This window comes from Gavialis gangeticus, unplaced genomic scaffold, assembly GCF_001723915.1.
Source record: "Gavialis gangeticus isolate Ggan-Ray unplaced genomic scaffold, GavGan_comp1, whole genome shotgun sequence".
Classification (NCBI taxonomy): domain Eukaryota; kingdom Metazoa; phylum Chordata; order Crocodylia; family Gavialidae; genus Gavialis; species Gavialis gangeticus.
Genome location: NW_017729000.1, coordinates 8,398,438 through 8,419,301, shown reverse-complemented (window position 1 = coordinate 8,419,301; position 20,864 = coordinate 8,398,438). Strand labels below are relative to the sequence as shown.

The 20,864-nt window shown below is 39.1% G+C and overlaps 1 protein-coding gene across 6 annotated transcripts in view; it reads right to left on the bottom strand.

The window, feature by feature from the left end:
- Positions 1-20,864, bottom strand: part of FAM13B (family with sequence similarity 13 member B) — a 91,287-nt gene that overhangs the window by 60,503 nt on the left and 9,920 nt on the right. For 4 of the 6 annotated variants that reach the window (XM_019506215.1, XM_019506213.1, XM_019506218.1 and 1 more), the window contains exons 2-7: positions 15,147-15,313; positions 13,679-13,869; positions 12,921-13,133; positions 8,993-9,170; positions 8,397-8,541; positions 6,551-6,711 (exon numbers count right to left, since the gene is read on the bottom strand). In XM_019506215.1, coding sequence (XP_019361760.1) covers positions 6,551-6,711; positions 8,397-8,541; positions 8,993-9,170; positions 12,921-13,133; positions 13,679-13,835 — 854 coding nt within the window. In that variant the 5' untranslated portion in view covers positions 13,836-13,869; positions 15,147-15,313. Of the gene's footprint in view, positions 1-6,550; positions 6,712-8,396; positions 8,542-8,992; positions 9,171-12,920; positions 13,134-13,678; positions 13,870-15,146; positions 15,314-20,630; positions 20,681-20,864 lie in introns of all 6 variants that reach the window. The other 2 variants (XM_019506214.1, XM_019506216.1) reach the window with 2 other exon arrangements.

The window sequence follows — 20,864 nt, the reverse complement described above, 5'->3', positions numbered from 1 at the left end:
ATAGATATATATGACGACACACACACACACTGTGGATTTAAATATTTTGCAGCTTTAAATATATATCTATATATTAAAGCTGCAAAATATTTAAAATCCACATTGCATAAAAATAAATGCGGCACCTGACAAAGAACTCTCATCTTGACACAATTCTTCAATGCAATATTTAAAGTAGCTAGCAAAATACCTCTCCAGATATCTTAAATCCATATATAGCATTTCAGAAATGTTAACAAGTCAATATAATAACATCCAACATCTTTTAAAGATCTTGTTTGTCCTTTAATAATCACTTGAAAATACCCTGTCCGTAAAAAAAAAAAAAAAGACTAAATTCAAAAACTGAATTATTAGAGCTACAGCTTTGAAGATACGTACTCAGATTGCCTTTGCACAAACAATCTATCCATTAGGTCCAGTTAGACCATATGTAAAATGCAGCTCTCTCAGTTTCCATTAAAACTGTGCATTTATAAATGTACACTACGAAAAATGGATTTAAAAAGACATCTGTGAGAATTTAAAATCACTACTAAAAGGTTAAAAAAGTTGAAAAATTCTTTAAAAATAAAATTTTAACGTTTACCCAATGTTAAGCTCTCTTGAAAAAAAACAAGAATTAGTACTACTGATTCATTTTAATTAATCCTAAACTTAGTAACAGATTACATTTGACAGTTAAACTTAACAGCCTGAAAAGCAATCTCGTATCACATTTTCTAATTTATTTATGCTTAATACAATAATTTTAACCCTAGTTAGAACATTGTATTCCTTGAGGTAGAAACTAAAAATGAGGTTCTCTCTCTCTTTTTTAAACACAAGGAGCTATATGATTGTCACACACTATAGCAAGCATAGCAAATCCCATTCCAGTTACAAAAGTAGCATGCTTTCCACTTGTTTGTTTTACCAGTTTTATTAAAGTGAATGCTTAAAGTTAGGACAGTAGGTAGGTATCAAAGAAGTGACATTATTAACCTGAACATAGTCAGTTTTGATGAGACAAAATAGTTTCAGGCACTCAACCTTCTCTTAAAGTCTCCCTCTGCAGTTCTGGTTTTTACAATCAGTTTTCCTCTCAAAGTGTTTTCTTCTTTCTTCTGTTGCTATGTAAAATGCCTAACAAGGAATTGACTAGAGGGAGGAAACTGCAGCATCAACTACAGGCAGCCCTCAGACTTACAACATAATTGGTTCCTGAAAAAGACATCTTAATTCAAAGCTTAATTCAGAACCAATTTTTCCCATAGGAAAGAAACAATGTTATAAATGGGAGATGGGTTCCTGAACCAAGGCCCAATACCCTATTTTCACCAAAAATAACCCAGAATTTTGTACTCAATCAATTATAGCTGAGTAATATAGCTACATTAATGTATTTATAGTGCACCTAGATTTATAATGTATGTAAATAGCAATCATACTGATTTGGAAGAACTTCTTTGAGGTGACTTTGCTGGACTTTTTGAAGAGCTCTTGGCTGGAGTCTTCTCGGGAGCTTTGGCTGCTTTCTTAAAGAAAATGTTTGAGGAAGTTTGGACAAATGTTCTCCAGGGAGATGGATGATGCAGAGAACTTGTTTGCTGGTGTGGCATTGCTTGTATCAAGCATTGTAAATTCGAAACGGACGTCAGAAAGTTGAAATGGTGTCTATTTAGAAACGTTGCAAGTGTGAAACGTTGTAACTTGAAAAGTTGTAAGTCGAGGACTGCCTTATATACAGAAATGCTGTAAAACCCATAAAGTAAAACTGAAATAGAAAATACCTTACATATTACCTAAAGGAACCTATCTGTTTTCCAGACAAAAGTATAATTTTAGGCTGGTGCATCTTCTCTTTAAAGTGTTAGTGTCAATCTTAAATAAAGGAAGATTTTTGACTCCAAAGCTCTTCTCTTGTTGAACTCTAGATATAAGTTTTTCATATCTATATCATTTTTAAAAATGTACAATGGGGAAAGAAGCCAATCTTTAACATTCTCTCCCACTTTTGGGGATTTTTTGCCATGCTGCACCTAAATTTTAGTTCTAATGTGCCAAAGAGCAGTGTGTGACCACAAGTCTGCCCAAAGGAACCTCTTTGTGAAAAACACAGGAAGTACCAGACTGGGTTGGACCATGGATCCATCTAGCCCAGATTCCTGCATCTCTCAAAGACAGAAAACAAATGCTAAGGGGAAGAGAGTTGATACAGGGCTTATCCACTGATCTGTCTGCCGCCCCTCTTTCCTTGCTGCTTCCAGCATTCAGAGGCCTACAAAATCCTAATAATCAGCCTTAAATACCATGTTTCATACCCACTGATGGGCCTTTGCTGCATGAAACTGACCAATCTTCCTTTGATCTGGTTAATTTCCTATCCTCTACAACATGTGACAATGGGTTTAAGTTAATTACACACTGCATGAAAATGTACTTTCTTGTTTTAAACCTGCTTACTAACAACTTTGTCATGTGTTCCCTACTTCCAGTATTGAGTGAGCGCAGCTCATTATTTTATAAATCTCATTGTATCCATTCCCAGTCATCTTTTCCTTAAGCTGAAGAGTTCTACACTTAGTTCCTCCTCATATTGAAGCCTCTCCAGATCACCAATCATCCATCCTAGTTGCCCTTCTCTGTAAGTGAATGGGCAAGAGCAACCACCAAAGTCTTGACTTCATTAGAGGTTCCCCCTGTTCAATTACCATCAGACCCAGCTTTATGAATATTCCTCTAGCTGTTAAATTTTAAATGGTGGATTACAAACTAAGTCTCTAAGTGTTTGCAATCCCTACATATGCAACTTCTATAATGTTACACTGCAGGAGCACTATTCAGCACTGGGCTAATTTTATTTAGAATTGTAATTAATTTAAATAGAATCTTTATATACTTTGCCAACAGATAAAAAACTTGCCATACCATAGCCAAGTAGGAATTGCATTCAGCAGGAAAGTGAATTTGCTCCTGAATGAACTATACTACAAGAAGAATATCTGACTTGCCAAAGGAGATAAATTTCTAAAACCATCTTTTCTTTGTGTGTGAAGCCACAGTGGTGAATGGGACCCTGGGGACTGGGCAGGGAGTGGGACAGAGCCACAAGTGGCTTGTCTAGGTGATGTGGGTGGGGGAAGCTCCCCAGTGCTGCGCACATCCCAGGGATGTGCCCCCCCTAGATTTGTGCGCAGGGTGGAAGCAGGCTGCCCACTGTGCGCTTGGTGCTCTCTGCCCTGCTGCCTTTGCCCCAGGAGCCACACGCTGACTGCATGTCCTTTGCTCATTCAGCAGCAGTAGGAGCAGCAAGTTCTGCCTCCTGCCGCCAAGCAGGCAGGGGACACAACGCGGTGCCTGGGGCAAAGGCAGCAGAGTGGAAAGCCCCGAGCCCACAGTGGCCAACCCACCTCCGCCCTCACCCTACTTGGTTCCACTCCTAGAAATGTCTCCCACGCTTAAAGATTGGAGATGGCAGCACTTGAACTAAAGCCGATTTGACAAGCCTTAATTCAAGTGTCCCCGCTGCCATTTTTAAGCACAATGACGCTGATCCCCTAGATGAGTCACCTGCAGCTCTATCCTGCTCGCCACCCCAGCCTTGGGGTCCCATTCACCACCCTGGCTAGGCAGCACCCCCAGCCTCATTCCCTCCCACACTTCTCCCCTTCCTCAGTCCCCTTCCCCTCCATAGACTTACCTGTAGGGCGCCGCTCTCCACACTGCCCAGCTGCACTCCTGTAAACTGGTTATCAGACCAGTATCGACCAATATGCCTGGTGAATAATCGGCTATCAGTATCAGCCAAGAAAATCTCTACTGGTGCACCCCTAAATACCTGTACACTGACGATGTTGCCATAGTACCCCAAGGAACTGACACGACGCCTGAAAAACATACTGAGCACTGACATGGAACTCATCGCTGACCGACTATCTCTACAAGTGGAGCTTAAAGTTGAGTATCAACAAATCAGTATCATTGCTCTTCCACCTGGACAATAGTCCAGCCAAAAGCATGCCTGCTCTGATATTCAGCAACTACATCCTTCCCTGTGAGAATACTCCGACCTACCTACGAATTGCATTAGACTGTTCCCTCACCTATAAACAACACATTCAGAAGGCCAGCAGTAAAGTCTCTGCACAGGTAGCTGCCTTAATATGTTTAGCCAGCACCACACGGGGTGCCAACTTCAAAGGGCTCAGAACCACTGCACTTGCAACAGTATACACCCCAGCAGAATATTATGCTCCTGTGTGGTCCAGAAGTTGCTGCATTAAAAAAACTCAACACTGTACTTAACAGTGCACTGAGACTCATAACGGGCTGCACAGCTCACACAGAGATGTACTCCCTGTACTCTCAGGCATTAGACCTACTGATATAAGATATACCCTAACATCATTATGGGCAATAGAGGCAAGAGACAACTTAACTGAAGACCCAAACAGATGAAGGCTTAAGAGTTTTAAAAGTCATAAACCAGGTACTTTTACACTTGCAAGTGCCACAGCGCCAGATGCTTTGAAAAGCAGCTGGCACTGCATTGCTTACAGTTGTATAAGTAGTGAAATGCACGTCAGCGCTGAGAAAATGGCAGTGGCACGCTTTTCAACTAATACACATAGAAAGCATTTTAGTTCAAAGGTGCACCGCCATTTTCTGTGCGCCAACACACATTTCACTGCTTATACAACTGCACATGGTGCAGAGTGGTTCACATCAGCTCGCATGCGGAGCAGACTCGATTAATCACATCTGCTCCAAAGTAATGGACCTCTGGCATGTTGCAGGGCAAAAAGCTATGTGTATAAATGCCTGAAGTCCGCAAACTCCTGGAAGAGACTGGGGATGCTGAACCAAATGTATGGGCAGCAACAGAGTGAGATGACTGCTGGGAAAGGTAAGACCTGTTCCTACAGTGTTTTATACCAACACCAAACGAGCCACCTATTGGGCACAACCTTGACAGAGAAGCATGGGTCAAGCTGAAAGGGAGATCTGAATGTGGACACTTCAAAACAACACCTTGTAAGATGAACATCTTGGACAGCTTCCTGTGTGAATACAGTGTCCAACAAGCAGCGGAGCACTTAATTGAAAGCTGCAATCTTTACAAAACACCCAGACAGAGCTCATGGCATCCGCACATTGAGCAATAATACCAGACAGTGGCTTAAAGATTGGGAAGTTGATATCTGATGCCATATGAAAGAAAAAGAAAGGAGACAAAGAAATTCTCTGAAGACTGAGTATAGCTCAGATCCCCTAATTCTAAGCGCTGTTCCTTATTCTGCAAAAATTACCTCTTCAAGACAACAAATAGAATAGATATGGAGTGCAAAAAGATGTCCCCTGAATAAAACTGTCATACTTTTCTTCCTCCAAGTTTTAGTACTTAACAGCTTACATTATGCATCATGCAATATCTGCATTTACAACATAGGAGAAATGTGTATACTCCTAATTGAATCTGAACATCTACATTAAACAGACCATTAAAAGGCTGCAAACAAGCAGTCAAAAATTAAATTGGGAAAAGCCAGAACCAGAACATTTAAGCTGCTGTGCAACCTTGAACATCTACAATATAATACAGTCTTTAACTAGTCTTCCTTCTTCGTCGCAGCCCACCACCACAGCTGACCCCTCTTCTTTTTCCTGCAGCTCATCATTCAAATCTCAGCATTCATACATGCTCAACCACCTCACCAGCAGGTTCTCCTCACTGCCCAAAGTCCCCATCTCCCTGGCTATATTCGTACATGTCAGATATTTAACTGGTAATGTGTAGTATGCCTTGAGCCTTGCCTGGTGAGTTACTAACAGCTCAGCAAAATGGTGAAAAGCCCACATTAAACTAACATAACTATTACTTCCAAATACCTGTATAGTCACGTCCCCTCTGTCAGAAAAAGGGGGAAAAAACTGTTTCTAGAAGGGAACATTTTTCAAAGACATCATGTGCCAATTAAGAAAGACCTGAATGTTTTTTCCATCATTTTTATATCTATTTCAGCTGTTTATACAAACCCTTAGAAACTTCAAAATGAAAATGTTCTTGATGACTTCTGCCCACAATCATACAATCAAAACAATTAGCCTTGGATTTCTTGCTCAGTAGGCAAATAACTTTGGCTTTCAAATAACTGAATGTATAACACGCTGTTTTTCATGAGTTTTGCATATAAAAGGAAGAGGCAAAATGACTTTGGCGCTACCAGTCTCTAAAGATTCTCAGTTGTTTCCCAAGCATTCACTCTCAAAAACAAGTTTACATTTTCATTAAAATGAATCCAGAGGAAAAAAAGGAAGGATCGTAAGGTTAAATTTGCATTCCACAAAATCATTCCTGAGAAAATTTGTGAACAATAATTTCATCAGGTTTTACCACCACTACTGCTCTAACAGGCTGGAAGTCTCATTTAATTGCAGTGTCTATAAAATGAAGTACAACAAACCTGAAGAGTGTGAAGTTTCACAAATACTACTCAACAGCACATTTACTACTGAAGTGGTGATAATAAAAATGTAAAGCTTAGTCCCTTCTTTGGTACATACTTACCTTGTTGATGCTGTAACACTACTGGATTCTGAGAAACTCTCCATTGTACCTAGATGTACCATATCTGGCCCTTCATCAGGCTTCTCCCTGCTGTCTTCTGGAAGTTCTTCAGACTGCTCAAGCTTATCATCTTCCTCCTCTTCCTCCAAAAGATCATTTATCTATAAAAATATTAAAATGTTTGGAGCACTACAAAAAAAATCCCACAGCTGGAAAATGTGTGTTGTTACAAGTTCAGAACAAATAGGTTTGTGCACGAAACAAAGAATATTTCCATTAAAAAAAGTAAATATGCTTTAGTTAAACAGGTGGCCTCAAAGGATCCACGCCTTCAAAAATGAAACTGTAATAAAGAAATTTAAATAAAACTACCAAAAATGCTTTCCAAATACAAATTAAAAGGAAGCCCTAAGCCCTATAAAGTAGTAAATCAAAGTGTTTAGAGTCAGGGCTTAGCATCTATTTCCTGAACCTGTCAAATCTGCTGCAACACTGCATTTGCAAGTTTCCACACTTGCGAAATAGAAATGGGATAACATTCATCCATTTCACAAGGTGTTGCAAGGCTCATTCATTCATGCCTGAAAAAACATTTTGAAATCCTTTGATGAAAGGCAAACAGAAGTCTATAAATTTTATGATTTTCATGTCCTGAACAATTTTTTTCTACACCTGCAACAGCACAGAAGTTACAGGCTTCTGCCATATGAAAAAAATGTACAGGGTGAGAATGTTAAAGTGTGCCAATTAAGCAAAAGCACGTGCGCGATTTGCTTCATTTTTAAAACTGAAGCACATTTCCCTAGTAAGTTGATTCTCTAAATTGTAAATTGGCCGAGCGCTTTAAGGAAAAATATCTGCTTCTGTTTGACTGGTACAACAATCTTGCTTTTAAAAGGGGCCTAACAATCCTTTCCCCAAAATACTAAATTAATTCTTTTCAACTTAATACACAGGAGGTACAACTGACAAAAAGTTAGTTGAAACAACAAAAAATTGTTCAAACAAATCAAACTAATGACAGTGGATACTTTTATTATGACTGATTTTAAGTTATTTTTGCCAAAAACTAATGAATGCTTCAGTAATCAACTCTCAAAAAGCCTACTCAATATATCCACATGCGCACAGTAAATAAAAATGTTTCCATAAGAAACAAGGTTTAAAGTAAGTTTCTGACAAATTATAACTTTGTGGGAAATCATGATGGGTGGAAACTTTAAGAGATTAAGTTTTATTTAGAACTATACTGACTCTAACCATTTCTTTTTTCTTTTCATTCCTTTTTTTTTAAATAAATCTCTCCTACCTTCTGCACACTGAAAAGAAATTACCATGTGCCATGTCCACAACTGGTAAAGAGTTTTCTATTTCTACAGTACATAAAATGAATGGATCATGCCTACGTGACTATTTTGGGCCATTTCTCAAGTTCGTGCGCACACGCTCAAATCGGCTGCCCTATAGACCCGACAAATGCAAGTGCACATTCTTTCCAGGGTATGTTCTGTTCAGGAAAGCCTAATAAGCGTGAGCATTAATGATGGAGTGAATTAAAGAAACAAGTAATAGGATGGATGAGTGAAATGATCCATTTTGGTCAATATCACTTTAGGAAAAACTCTTGTTAAAAACAGTTCTACCAGAATAATACTTGGTGTCTGCTTTAGCCTGGATTTGGATCTATTATTAAAAGAGATAAGTAATACTTAGAACAGTGTCATTATAGGAGATAAGGCACATGTCCACAACCCATGGGCTATATAATATTGTGATTTTAGTTCCAATTGTGTTGTAATTCCAGTTTTCCCTTCAGGAACAGACTAGGAAACAAAAACACTCTCACCTGCTCAGTTATTGAACTTAAGTCATTAGTAGATGAAAATTCTTCCTCCTCATTCTCAAAGAATTCATAGTAGTTCTCCAGAAGTCCCGCCATTATTCTGCTAACTATTTCTTGTTCTTTCAGATCCTCCACATCTGTGTAAATGCTAATAAGATTCCAATACCATCTTAGTTTAAAAAGTCTGAATTCACCCAGTTACCCTGTGAATATTTTTATCATCAAAGATACCACTTGTCTATTTTTTTTCACATGTATTTCTATTCAGAATGCAAAACAAGAATGACTGCAATCAACTCCATTTGGATTACTACATACGGAGAAGGGCTTTATAACTTTGATTTGGATAGTTTACACCAGAGTAGTAAAGGAACAAACACTGGGCTAATTAAAACACTTTATAAGTAAGTAACAAATGGTATTCCCCCACAATACAAATGAAGTATTAGTATATAAATAACTCCCCTCCAAAGTTGTGTTTTATACTGTGTTAAACAGCATGCTTACAACATATAGAAGCCATCTTCTGACAAATACAGCTGGAACATAATTATGCAGTCAGTCACATGCAACTACACATAATGGTAGAGCTAACTTACTGGAAGACATCTGGGCCAAAGACTGCAGCCAACGAACTTGCAGACCAAATTTCTTCATGATGCGATGCTACATTGGCTAAAAATCTACACAGAAACTTTAACAAACTGTAATTAACAGGCGGAAGCTGCTGCAAGAGGAACCGCAACTTTCTTCCAAATTCATCTTCATTATTATAATCTGTAAAATGTAACAAAAGGATTTTAACATAAAAAGCTCATAAGCTGCACATCTAATATTACTTGTATTTATCAACTTTTGACTAAAACAAAACCACTTAATCTCTGAAGTACAAAGAGAAGTTTCAGGTGACAAAGGAGGTCTCAAGATTTTACTTTTCTTAGTTCGGCCAGGGAAAAAATGAAAGAGGGGGGAAAAAAATCTATCAATCACAAGTCTGGAGGAACTTGTAAAACTATGATCCTTATTAGCAATTGACATTTTCCCATTGGTTGCTATGCCCATCTGCCCTGTTTCAGTTTCCAGATCCATTCTCCCCTTTCCGCACTTGCTGAAACAGGATGACTTTCATATTTTCCTCTACGACTGTTCTCCACCAATGATGCCAATGACTAAACCAGCCATACAGTTGTGTGGTGCTGTCAGCTGACTTTGCCTTGCTGCAAAATGGATTTCTGCAAAGTATGTATAATCTATACCAACAGTTTCTCTTCTGCTGAGAAAGGCACTCTACCTAGCAAGTCCAACTACCAGTTTCTCAAGTATTTCTCCACAAATCCCTAAACACAGCTGCACACCTCCATAGCACAACAGCTACCCTTTTCTTCAGTTGTGCTCCTCCTCCTACTTGAAACTATTTGTGGAGGATTTCAGTCAGATATAAAAGAGAATATAAACTTTCAAAAGCCACAATGAACTCTAGCAACTTGTTAAATTATCAGTATTCCAGACATACAGGTTGGAAGTGATTCCACATTCACGCTTCTCACAGAAGCCCCATTTACAGATGGGAAATGTCAAAAAGAACAGGAATAAAAAGGGTATAGACAACTTCAATCAGGTCTCCCTTGCCTCTCTGACAGAGAAAGACACCACCTTCCTTGTCATGACCTCCTGAAGGTTTTGCTATCCTAGCTAGGTAAAGAGAATATCTAAAAATTGATAAACACCGTCTAACAAGGCAAGAGAGAGGGAGAAACATTGGCCCCGAACATCAAATAAGTAGAGGCAGAAAGCACTTCTGCGTGAAGACACAGGTACAGTAATGCCAGCCAGCAGCCCTGAAAGGTTTTTCTGTTTGGTTCAGAGATTGCATAGCTACAACATTTGAATCCATATGCAACAGGATACAGAGGAAGTCGTCTCACTGTTGCATTAATACACAAAAAGCTCAATAAAATGCTAATACAATCTTTTACTATACAATCAGCGTCACACTAGATAAAGTGGGGGGGAGAACAAACCAAAAAAATTCAAAACACTTCCTCCCCCACAAAATCAATCTTTGCCCTTAAAAAGTGAGACAGACAGACAAAACAACACTTCTGCCTGTCTTTACCAGTTTGCCTTAAGTCTAGGCTCTAAAAACAGAGACCTAAAGTAAGAAAGTACTTATCTGTAAATGAAGTCCTTTGAATGTAGTCCATGGATACACACTTCTGGGACACAAGGCCTATGGCACCAGGGTCAAATTCACACTTCAATTAGTAAAATCACTTGCCTTCGAGGAACCACCATTAGGCCTGCACAGAACGAGCCTTGAAGGGTATATATGCCACACCTTGTTATATAACCGCAAGCTGTGCAACTAAAATATAGCTGTGTAAATTAAGCCTAGAGTTGCACAGAGAACCTGCGGAAGATGAACAATGCCATAGAAAAAACGTGCATCTTATAACACTAACACTTGCCAGTAATTTCCTTCTCCTAAACTAGGACTGATCTGCATTCCTGGAAACCAAGATAACATGACTCCATTAAATTAAGCATAAAAAAATTGTCACAACCCATAGTGGAGGAAATCACCCTAGATAAATGCTATGTTTCTTAGTAAGGAAAATGTAATATCTACATTTAAAAGCTTTGTGAAACTGCTCAACTTCTCTTTTTAAAAATAGAAGTTACATGTTCTTATGAGTGTATATAAGAATACAATAAGCCAAGTACAAAAATTCTGTGCCAACACACACAAAAGCAAATTATGAAGGACATGGTAAACAGAGAAGGATAAGACATATAGGGATGGTAATTATGCCTTTTGAAAAACAACCCTTTTCCCACACAACCTAGGTAACAAATCTTTCCACAATCATCTGTTCCAAGAGGAAAAAAATATTGAGATCCGCACTGCAGTTTTACATGTTGCATGATAAATTCACTGTTATGACAGCATAATCAAGTTAATTTCCAAACCTGGGGGCATAACTATGAGACACTAAGGCTTTCCTTATCCTCATGATTCTTTCCCTTTAAGCATCTAAATGTTATGAGGCATTCTTTTGCAAGGAAAAATAAATAAGAACTTGATCTCCAATTCTTCCAGAATATTTGATTCACAGTTAGCTAGCTAGATCTCTTGAACTCAGAAACAATGAGTCAAAGCAGTAGCCATATTACATATCAAATAAAATGTCTATTAATGTATTGGTCTATTTCTAAATCTGGGATTTTTTTTCAATTATTTGTACACAAAGTCTCATCTTTTAGACAACCAAAGTTATCCTAAGTCACTAGTTACCACCCAAGGCAACTTAGCATTGTGTATAAAATCAGCTGGTCCTCAGTTGCTATTCAACAGCCTCTCCATGTTCGAATTTTCAGTGAAAGTGCAGGGTGGAGACAGGGAAATTGAACCACCTTTCCAGCCCTCCCTCAAACAAGACAGGACCCTCCCAAGTCAGCTGTTGAGGTTTTACAGCAGAGCAACATGGGAAAGCTTGCACTAACCTGCTTTGGTCATAATAAAAGCCGACTCTACAGCCTTCACAGCCATAACCACTAACTCTGAAAAATATTCTTGTCACAGCAAACTTAACTGGACAGAAGCAAAAAAACCCAAATACTAGAAAAGAATGACTAAGGGACACAGCGAGAAACAAATTTCATGCTCCAGTTGATGCCACTGAGAACTAAAGAAATTACCAGTTATGTTACAAGGTGTGGTACATTGATGTCTACATACCCTTTGAGGAACGCACAATGCGTTACTAACGGTAGTGCTGCAAGACAAAAGTTTTTACTAGTCAAGTTATGAATTAACTCCAACACTACACAACACAGCAGAGGCCAAAAGACCCAGGAGAGTGGATACATATAGACAAAATTTGTGAATTAACTGGTATGTCAACATAGGGTGGAAGTCTGAACAGAAAGCGTTCTACAGTAGACAGGAATAAAAAACAAAAAAAAATAAAAAAATAAAAAAAAAAAAAAAAAACAGCAGCAACAGGCTGACCACAACTTCCTATGGGAATGAGGTATAACTGAAAAATATGCTAGAAGGGCATAACAAAAGTCACACTTGTAGAGGGTCTCCTTTAGGTCCTCTTTTCTGTTGCCACTGAAACCCTGCAATATTCCTGAGCCACAAACAGATGGACCATGTGCAACTGGTGGGAAGGACAGTACAGAGAAAAAAGGGACTTCCATAACAATTCTCAGTTCATCTTCACTGAGTGGGAAATTAGAATACTCAAGGTTGGATCCAGTGGCTCTGTCCACTGCCCCAAAATCCATTTACAGAATCAGAGAGCCTGGAATAAGGTCAATGTGGAAATATCCTGAACAGAGCCTAGCTATTTTGAATCTTGCGCAAGGAAGGGCAAACTACATTCAAAATAAATGTCTCATGATGACCACATGGTTACATGGAACACCAAAGAAATCCTGAGTCACTTAAACTTCTTTAATTAGCGGGGCCTTAAAACCAGTTGTCGTCACTTAACCCCCATGCAAAATAGTTCTCATTACCTTGATAAAGTTGCATCAAGTGTATATGCAAGCTGCCTGGGATAACCGGTTCTGGAAGTTCTTGAAGAAAAAATCTAAGAAGGCTAATAGCTGAGGGTACGTCTGCTTCTTTAACCAGGTCCACATCTTCTCCGTTATCATATCTTTGCCGAAGCCACTCCACTGTTTCAGCATTCCCATTGACTTGAAAAAGTCCTTCTTGTTCCAGACCTCCTAAGTTAATAGCAAGTTGCAAAAATAAAATCTTATCTGAGATGTCATTTATCCATTTTTTTAATGAAATACTGTAGATAGCTGGAGACTCAGCACTTTTACCAGGCAACAACAAAGCAGGAAATTCACTCCTCACAGTATCTCTGAAACTTGCCCCCCCTCCAATCAAAACACATTCTTATATCCAATTTATAAACCCAATAGCCAAGTAAACATTCTTCAGCCTCAAAATACACAATTTCCCCAAAGTACTGTGGTTAGCTGGCTATCCTCTCTAAATCCTATGAATTCAATCAAGCAAAGAACAGAAGTGCAACACATACAAGGCAGAAGATGAGGTAGGTGGCACCTTAAGACTAACTGGTTCTGAGGCATGAGATTTCATAGGCATCAACCTACATTGGCAATTGGCAGAAAGAAAAGATTTTTGGCCCATGAAATCCCAATAGTTGCTCAAAGAAATAACAGAAATAGGAGTTTGTTATACTGCTTGAAACCAATTGGGACAAAACATCTCACTTACAACACAACACGGAAATACATACCATGTTCCTCAATATAGTCCACCACGTGGCGGACTATGAACGGAACCTCATTGTCTGGTTGCCCTTCCTGCTGCAGCTCATCAAGTGGAATTCCAAATATTTTGTTAGCAAGAACAGAGTTGCAGTTACTCAAGGAAGGGGAGGAACTCTTCCTCATATCTTTTTGCAGCCAAAAATCAAAGCTGTCTCTTCTGTCAAGTGAACAGAATTAAAACTAAGACAATGGTTAAAGCACACACAACTCAGAAAATGAGATACCCTGTTTTCCACATATGCATGTTCATTAGCATTTAAATACTTTCCAACCTCTGACAGGTCATGATAGGACAGTTTTTCTGTGGAATTACTGATCTAAATTCATCAAAATTATGTGAACAGTGGAGATTATTATTCCACATACAATGTCAAAGTAGCAAAAGCAAAGTAGATTTGCATCTTATATATTAACTAAATCAGAACTGGATAGCATAAGCTTTTGTAAGCAGTAGGTTTACTTCACTAGATGCTGTGTAGTAGCAAAGGAGTATTCAGGAAAAGGTTAATTACTGCTTCAACTGACGTTTTGCAGTAACATTTTTTCTACTTGATTTCTGATATTAGTAGGACTTAAAAAACCCAGCTCAGGAGGATTTTCTGCGATTACAGTGCAACTCTAAGTACCAAGCTGCCAAGCATAGCTTTGTTCTGACAACTTATCTATTCAAAATGGAGCTGCATGAAAAAAAACTGTCTGGTGTTGTACAACTCCAAGGCCACCAGAATTCTGAGCGGCTCTGGGACTCTGCAACTGAAACTGTGGTTTTGAAAAAGACCTTTCAGTTTTCAAGCCAGTGTCTAAGTAACCACAGAATGCCCATCAACTTCAAACTCTTTTTACTGAAATTTTCTTTCCCATAATAATGACCCGAGTCTCCAGGACTGACTAATGACCTCATGCTAGCAATCCAGAAACTACATGTAGATCTTTCCTTAATTTATAGCACAGCTGTTTGAGAATATTTGCAAGGCAACACACTGCAGACTACAGAAAAGAGAAATACCTCATCAGCAAGCAGTTGCTGATTCAGCTTTTCAGTAAAGTCACAGATCAATACTGGCGTCTCAAAAATATACTAAAGATTACTGGGGAAAGATTCAGAATAGGTACGTATTATTAGGCTGACAATGCTAAAGCAAAATTATGATATAACAGAAGAAGCTGCCCTCTTTTGGGCAGACTAGTGAAAGGAAAACAGTGCCCCTATAGACAGTAGCATGCCCATTTATGTGCATGTTTTAAATACTGTAGGAAGCATTTTTTTAAACAATTAATAAAAAATATGTCTTGCAAGTGATAAAATTAATCCTCTCTTTAATCCTCTTAGTCTCTGCTTAACTGTCAAGTTATTGCCTGCAACATCAGGCAGACTGGAATCTAGCCACATCATTTTTCAAAAAACAAAACCATCGAGTCATTTAAGGGACCTACCTCAGAGGACTTAAACACCCACGTTTAAAAAAGGTTTTCTGCGCCAGCTGCCCTCACTGACCAAGCATTTTTTTGTCATTTATGGTTGTTTAAGATTATGGCAGAAGATCAGCCTGTAGTTCCTCATTGAAGAAGAGCAGAACTCGATCAGTACTTCAGCAGTTAATCTAAAACAGAGGAAACATTGTAGGATGTTAATGTTTTAAACATTTACATTTAAGCAATTAAATGACAGGTCTACTTATAAGAGATTTTAAAAGACTCAGTCCTGTTTTACTTGGATTTGTCTTGGTACATTAAACATCAGACCACAGTGACTCCACCAGCTTAGTTCATGTAGTAATACAGACAGGCATGAACCCCTTGCTTGCACAACTGTTGTTCTGACCTTAAATCGTGTGTCATATTAATCTTCATCATTGCAAGACATCAAGAACAAAAGCTAACCCATTTTTATCACACTAACATAGTAATACATGCTAATGCCACGAGCTAATTCATGCATCATGTTAAAAAAAAAAATTAAGGATCCCAGATACTAGAAATGTCCTTTAGTTAAAACTACACCTTGCCTAGATGAAGAAACTGATCTCTAGAACCATTCTAGAAAGACTATTCCAAAATAATTTCCCATGTGGACACTCTTCTGGAATAAATCAATCCATTTATTGACCAGAGTAAATAGAGCCTGGCATAATGGGGTTAGGGTACAATCATAATACAATTAAAACAGCCAAAGACGTGACACAGAGATGATGAACATTTTAGAGCGCCAAAATGACAGCTTATCAGATCTATACCAAAAGGCTAAAGCCAAAAGTAAACAAAAAATAGGAGGTACATGGCAGAAGCTCCCCGAGTATGAGGGCAGTACCCTTACAAGGGCATCAAGCTGACCCTGCAAGCAGCTTGGAAATGAGAGGTTTTGTACTACAGTTAGGAAATCCATCTTTCATATCTATCTCTGGCTAGAATGCTAGACACTTTTAGGTTCAAGATTCCTCCTGTTTCAAGAAGAGGAACAGTATTTCCTATTCTTCCTTCTCCCCTGGCTCCCACCCCTCCCTTCCCACCATCTACAAGAATTCTGAGCTGTTAGGATGATGAAAGTCTTCTTCCTCATTCAGCGTACCTAAGTCACTTGATTTTGACTTGACTCTTAACAGCAAAACAAACAAGCTGTTAATTTTACTCTACTGCCGTTTGGCAAAGCTATGAGAAACAGCAGAGTCACTGGACCCACCTGCAACTTGAGGAAGCTAAGTATCTATTTAAAATCAGTAGGTTGTTTTCTAAACTAGAGAAGAAAAAGGAACGTTTTTAATAGGGGCGCACCAATAGAGAATTTTTGAGCTGATATCAATGGCCGATTTTTAACAAGCCATATCAGCTGATACTGATCCAATTCCGATACGTAGCCGAGCAGCGTGGAAAGCAGCTGGTTTCGGCTGGTAAGTCTGTTATGGGGGAAGAAGAAGGGAAGGGGGGGCAGATTGAGGCCCCCGCCCCCACAGTGAGGGAGGGAGTGGGGCTGGGGCAGAGGCAAGCACTGCACAGCCGAGGCGGAGTGTGTGACAGAGCCCACAGCAGCAGCGCTCCTTCACCCCACATGGATCCAGGGGCAGATGCCCCCATGCCCTCCCAGGGTACACGTAGCTGCGGGAAACACCCTCCGCCTCCCCACCACGAAGAAGCCGTTCCTGGCCCCATCCTGTCCTGGCTGGGCATCACCTGCCCCTGCCTCTGCCCCACTCCTCCCTCACCGCGAGGGCCTCAAGCTGCACCCCGGCCTCCCCTTACCAGCCAGACCCAGTTGCTCTCCATGCTGCTATGTTGTGCTTCTGGCCACTTGCGTGCTGCACTGCAGCTGCATGCATGCAAGGGCATTTATCAGTGGCATTATCAGACACATCATCCAAAAAAAGCCAACTGCCGATACAGTTGATTTTCCTTATATCAGCATTGATCCAATATGGGACCAATGTACTGGTGCACCTCGAGTTTTCAATAACAGGTTAGCTCTGACGAAACAATAGTTTCAACCTTTTATTCACCAGGGAAAACAGGCCTACCCATTACTAATCAGTATGTTTTGGGGAAGTTCGTTGTAGCCGTGTTGGTCCAAGGACATAGGCAAACAAGGTTCTTTGGGTAAACGCGGTATCTTTTATTAAGCCAACCAAATAGTTGAAAAAAAATTGTCCTTTGCACCAGTGGACTCTGCCCATGCCTAAAGAAGGCTGTTTGTGCCCAAAAGTTTTCAAAGGACAATTTTTCTATTTAATTGACCTAATAAAAGATGCCACATTTACCCAAAAAACCTTGTCTTTCTAGTCAGTAAGTATCTGAAGACAAACAGGCAGCACTAGATGAAAGCTGCATGTATCTGTGAACTCCAACTCAAAATTCGCCTATGTTTTTTCACACAAGGAATAGAAAAAAAAAATGACCCTTTACCGAGTGCACACTTTATCTTTATTTTAATTACAAAACATCCAGAAGTGGGGGAAATGGAAGCAGAACTGGTGCTCCAAGTTAGTAAAGAGAATCCTCTGTCCTAGATGCTTGGTTGGGGCACCTCGTTCACTTGCTCACGGTCAACGTGACTGAGATTTAGGGTCAGGGAGGAATTATCTCCCAAGTACAGACTGGTGTCTCCTTCAGCATCCTGGGTAACCTGCCAGGATCATCTGCGCAGGTGTCACCTAATCAGTTCCCTGCAAGGCTTTCTGCAGAGACCCTGGACAGTATTAACACTCCAGTTACCCCTGTTCTCTGCCTGTGTTAGACAACAGTTTGAGCTCCTCAAACGACTAAATGCTTTAGTTTAACTAAGCCTATTGGATTCAGTATGGCTGTACCTGGGGAAAGCTTAGCAGTCTGCAATGCACAGGAAGCTGGGCTAGAGGATTTAAGGGTCCTTTCTGGACATTAAGGGAAACTATGTTGCAGGTTTGAATGTTTATTATTTGTTTTTCATATTAAGTACATAGATTCCTATTAAAGAAAATGTTTCAATCAAAGAATTAAAGAAACATTATCTGTCCCAAAGCCATAAGGGAATAATGTGGTCTGATAAGTATTTGCACCTGTATTCTTACTTTGTAAGCTTTTAGCAAATGCAAAACAATCCCTTTAATGTAGGATGCTTACCCTAAAAAGAAATAACCACATCCAACTGAAGCTAAATTCTGTGCAACAGTTTTGTGTTTAATAGGCACGATGGGAATATTTTTAAAAACTAAATTATGATTTTCCCCAACCATAAAAACATCCACTTAAAAAAACCCTTAGAACCTGAAAAACCCAGTGAAAGGGGTCACAAAAATGACACAACCCCCCCCACATAATATGCAATTCCATTTATCTGAACATTCATTCCTCAAAACACAAGCACGCGTTGTCCAAAATAAAAGAGCTTGCAATTCTGTAAAAGCACAATAATAATCTCTCCAATCTATTAAAAATAGGCCTTTAGTTTTGTTGTTCGTGCCCTTAGAACCAGACATACTTTCACCCACTTTTTTTACTTTTCCAGAACCCAGCTCATTGTAAAGTTTAAGCCTAACCAACCTGTATGCTAAATCCTACTATAATTTCATGCTAGACTTAGTACACCCAACTCTCATGACTTAGTTCTACAACTTTCCGTTTTATACAGCTAAACCCTTAACCTTTTAATACTAGAAAAGAAGAAAAGAAACTCAGCTCTCTAATTTTAAGACACTAACAAAGAAAGGGAATTTAGGATGCTCTCTATCCAAACTGCTAAAAACTCTTGTCCATGTGCTTGTCATTTCACATCTCCATTACTGCAACATCCATTTCAGACCTTGACAAATGGGGACAAGCTTGCCCCATGCTGCAGAAGTCAGTGTCTTTGGCTGTCACTATGACCACATCACCTGTTTTTTACATCCTCAGGGCTCTCCCCTGTGTATCACAAACATGACTGCTCAATATCACTTCCAAAATCCCTCACAGCCTGTCTTCATCCCATCTATCTCCCCCCCATATATGATCAAAATGCCAATTCCCATTCCTAATTAGCCCATGATGCCAGGTTCCATCACCCACTCACTGAGTTTTAAAAATAAGCACCTTTGTGCTTTCTTCCATGCATTTCCCTATAAGCATCTGCAAAACTACTAAATTAACCCTCTTCAAATCTTCCCTTAAAACTTGTGCTGTGAGGCCTATAGAAACACAACAGCATCCAGTTTTGCTGGGGTGCTTGGGGAAGCGGACTAACAAATCTCCTTTGTCAAACAAGCAACCACAAGGCCTCCGACAGTCCCGGAAGAATTTTCTAATTTGTCATAGCACGCTTCTCTCTCAAATTCTTAACTGAAAAGAGCCACCAGGAGCAATCACTTCTTTAAACTGCCTATTTTGTGATACATTAAAAGGAAATATTAATGTAAAACAGAGCTGCAAGTATCTTATCAAATTTCTAGTCTCATGGGAAGTTTATTAAAATGCTGTTATCTTGGGGCACCAGAGACAAAACATAAGTTACTCCTGCTGCAAGGCCTAGGACAGGGCTTGCATTAGAAAACACCCCTTCCAAATAGATCCAGGTTCTGCTTTTACACTTCAGCCAGACTGTTTTTTCCAATTAAACATTAGGAAGTCAAAAAATAGCAAGTCTGTCTGAGATGAGCACAAATCTCTTCTGCATTGCTATTTAGCAACTCCTGACAAAGTTAGTTTTACTTAGGAATTATGGTTTTCATTACTCCCTCCATTCAGTTTCTCACTTCCTACCACTTTAAAGTAACTTACCTAAAGGTAGAGAATAAATTTAAAAACTGGTATCTACTAACTTCTAACTGCTGTCTCATTTACTCAAGTTAAAACAAAAATCATAAAATCAGCACCTGCTATTTTTTACAAAGAAGTCTAAAAATGAACATGAGCCATCCAGTTTTACAGAGCCATGCTATCAGATGCTGCCCATCTTCCAGAGTATTGTAGCAAATCAAGACCATGAATAGCTTACGTCATAGGCACTGCATCTCTTCAACATGAGGGTGATGAATGATCAGAGCCAACAGCAGTCTAAAGAACTGTATTTCCTATTACATAATCAGTCCAATTGGGCAGAAGAATCTTACTACTCTCATTTCTTTTTCCAAACTTCTTAGAAAATTATTCATTCAAAACTGGAATTAGAGCACAAAGTTCCTAGCATTGAAAATTTTAAAGCACATATGAAAACCCCAAACACAAAACATCCATATCCCATAAATACATCAATCAGATCAGCTCTCTCTTTATGTAGGTTGTGTTATTTAGACTCTTCAACCTAAATCTAAGTTTTAAAAGCACTGTCACCCTTGCAATTGCAAAAAAATTACCTAACAAACAGAGAATAAACCAAGGTAGTCTTCCCACTGTTGACAGAGTCAATGACCCACATAAACCACCCTCCTGCCTTCCAAACAGGGACTAACAGTAAGGGCTAATAATACTTCAAAATACCTGTATTTTGTTTGTGATCTTTTTTCCCAGTAGGGTAAGGAAATTGGAAGCTGAATGAATGAAGGAAAGAAGGAAGAAAGGAGAACAGTGAATCCAATGGGAAAAAGAGTTGCATTATTAAAAATTACATTTTTCCCAGGAAGCGATTACCAAAGAGTAATAAAACAACAACACAGGTTGCTATTATGCAGATTCTTTTTTTTTTTTTTTTTTTTTTTTTTTTTTTTTTTTTTT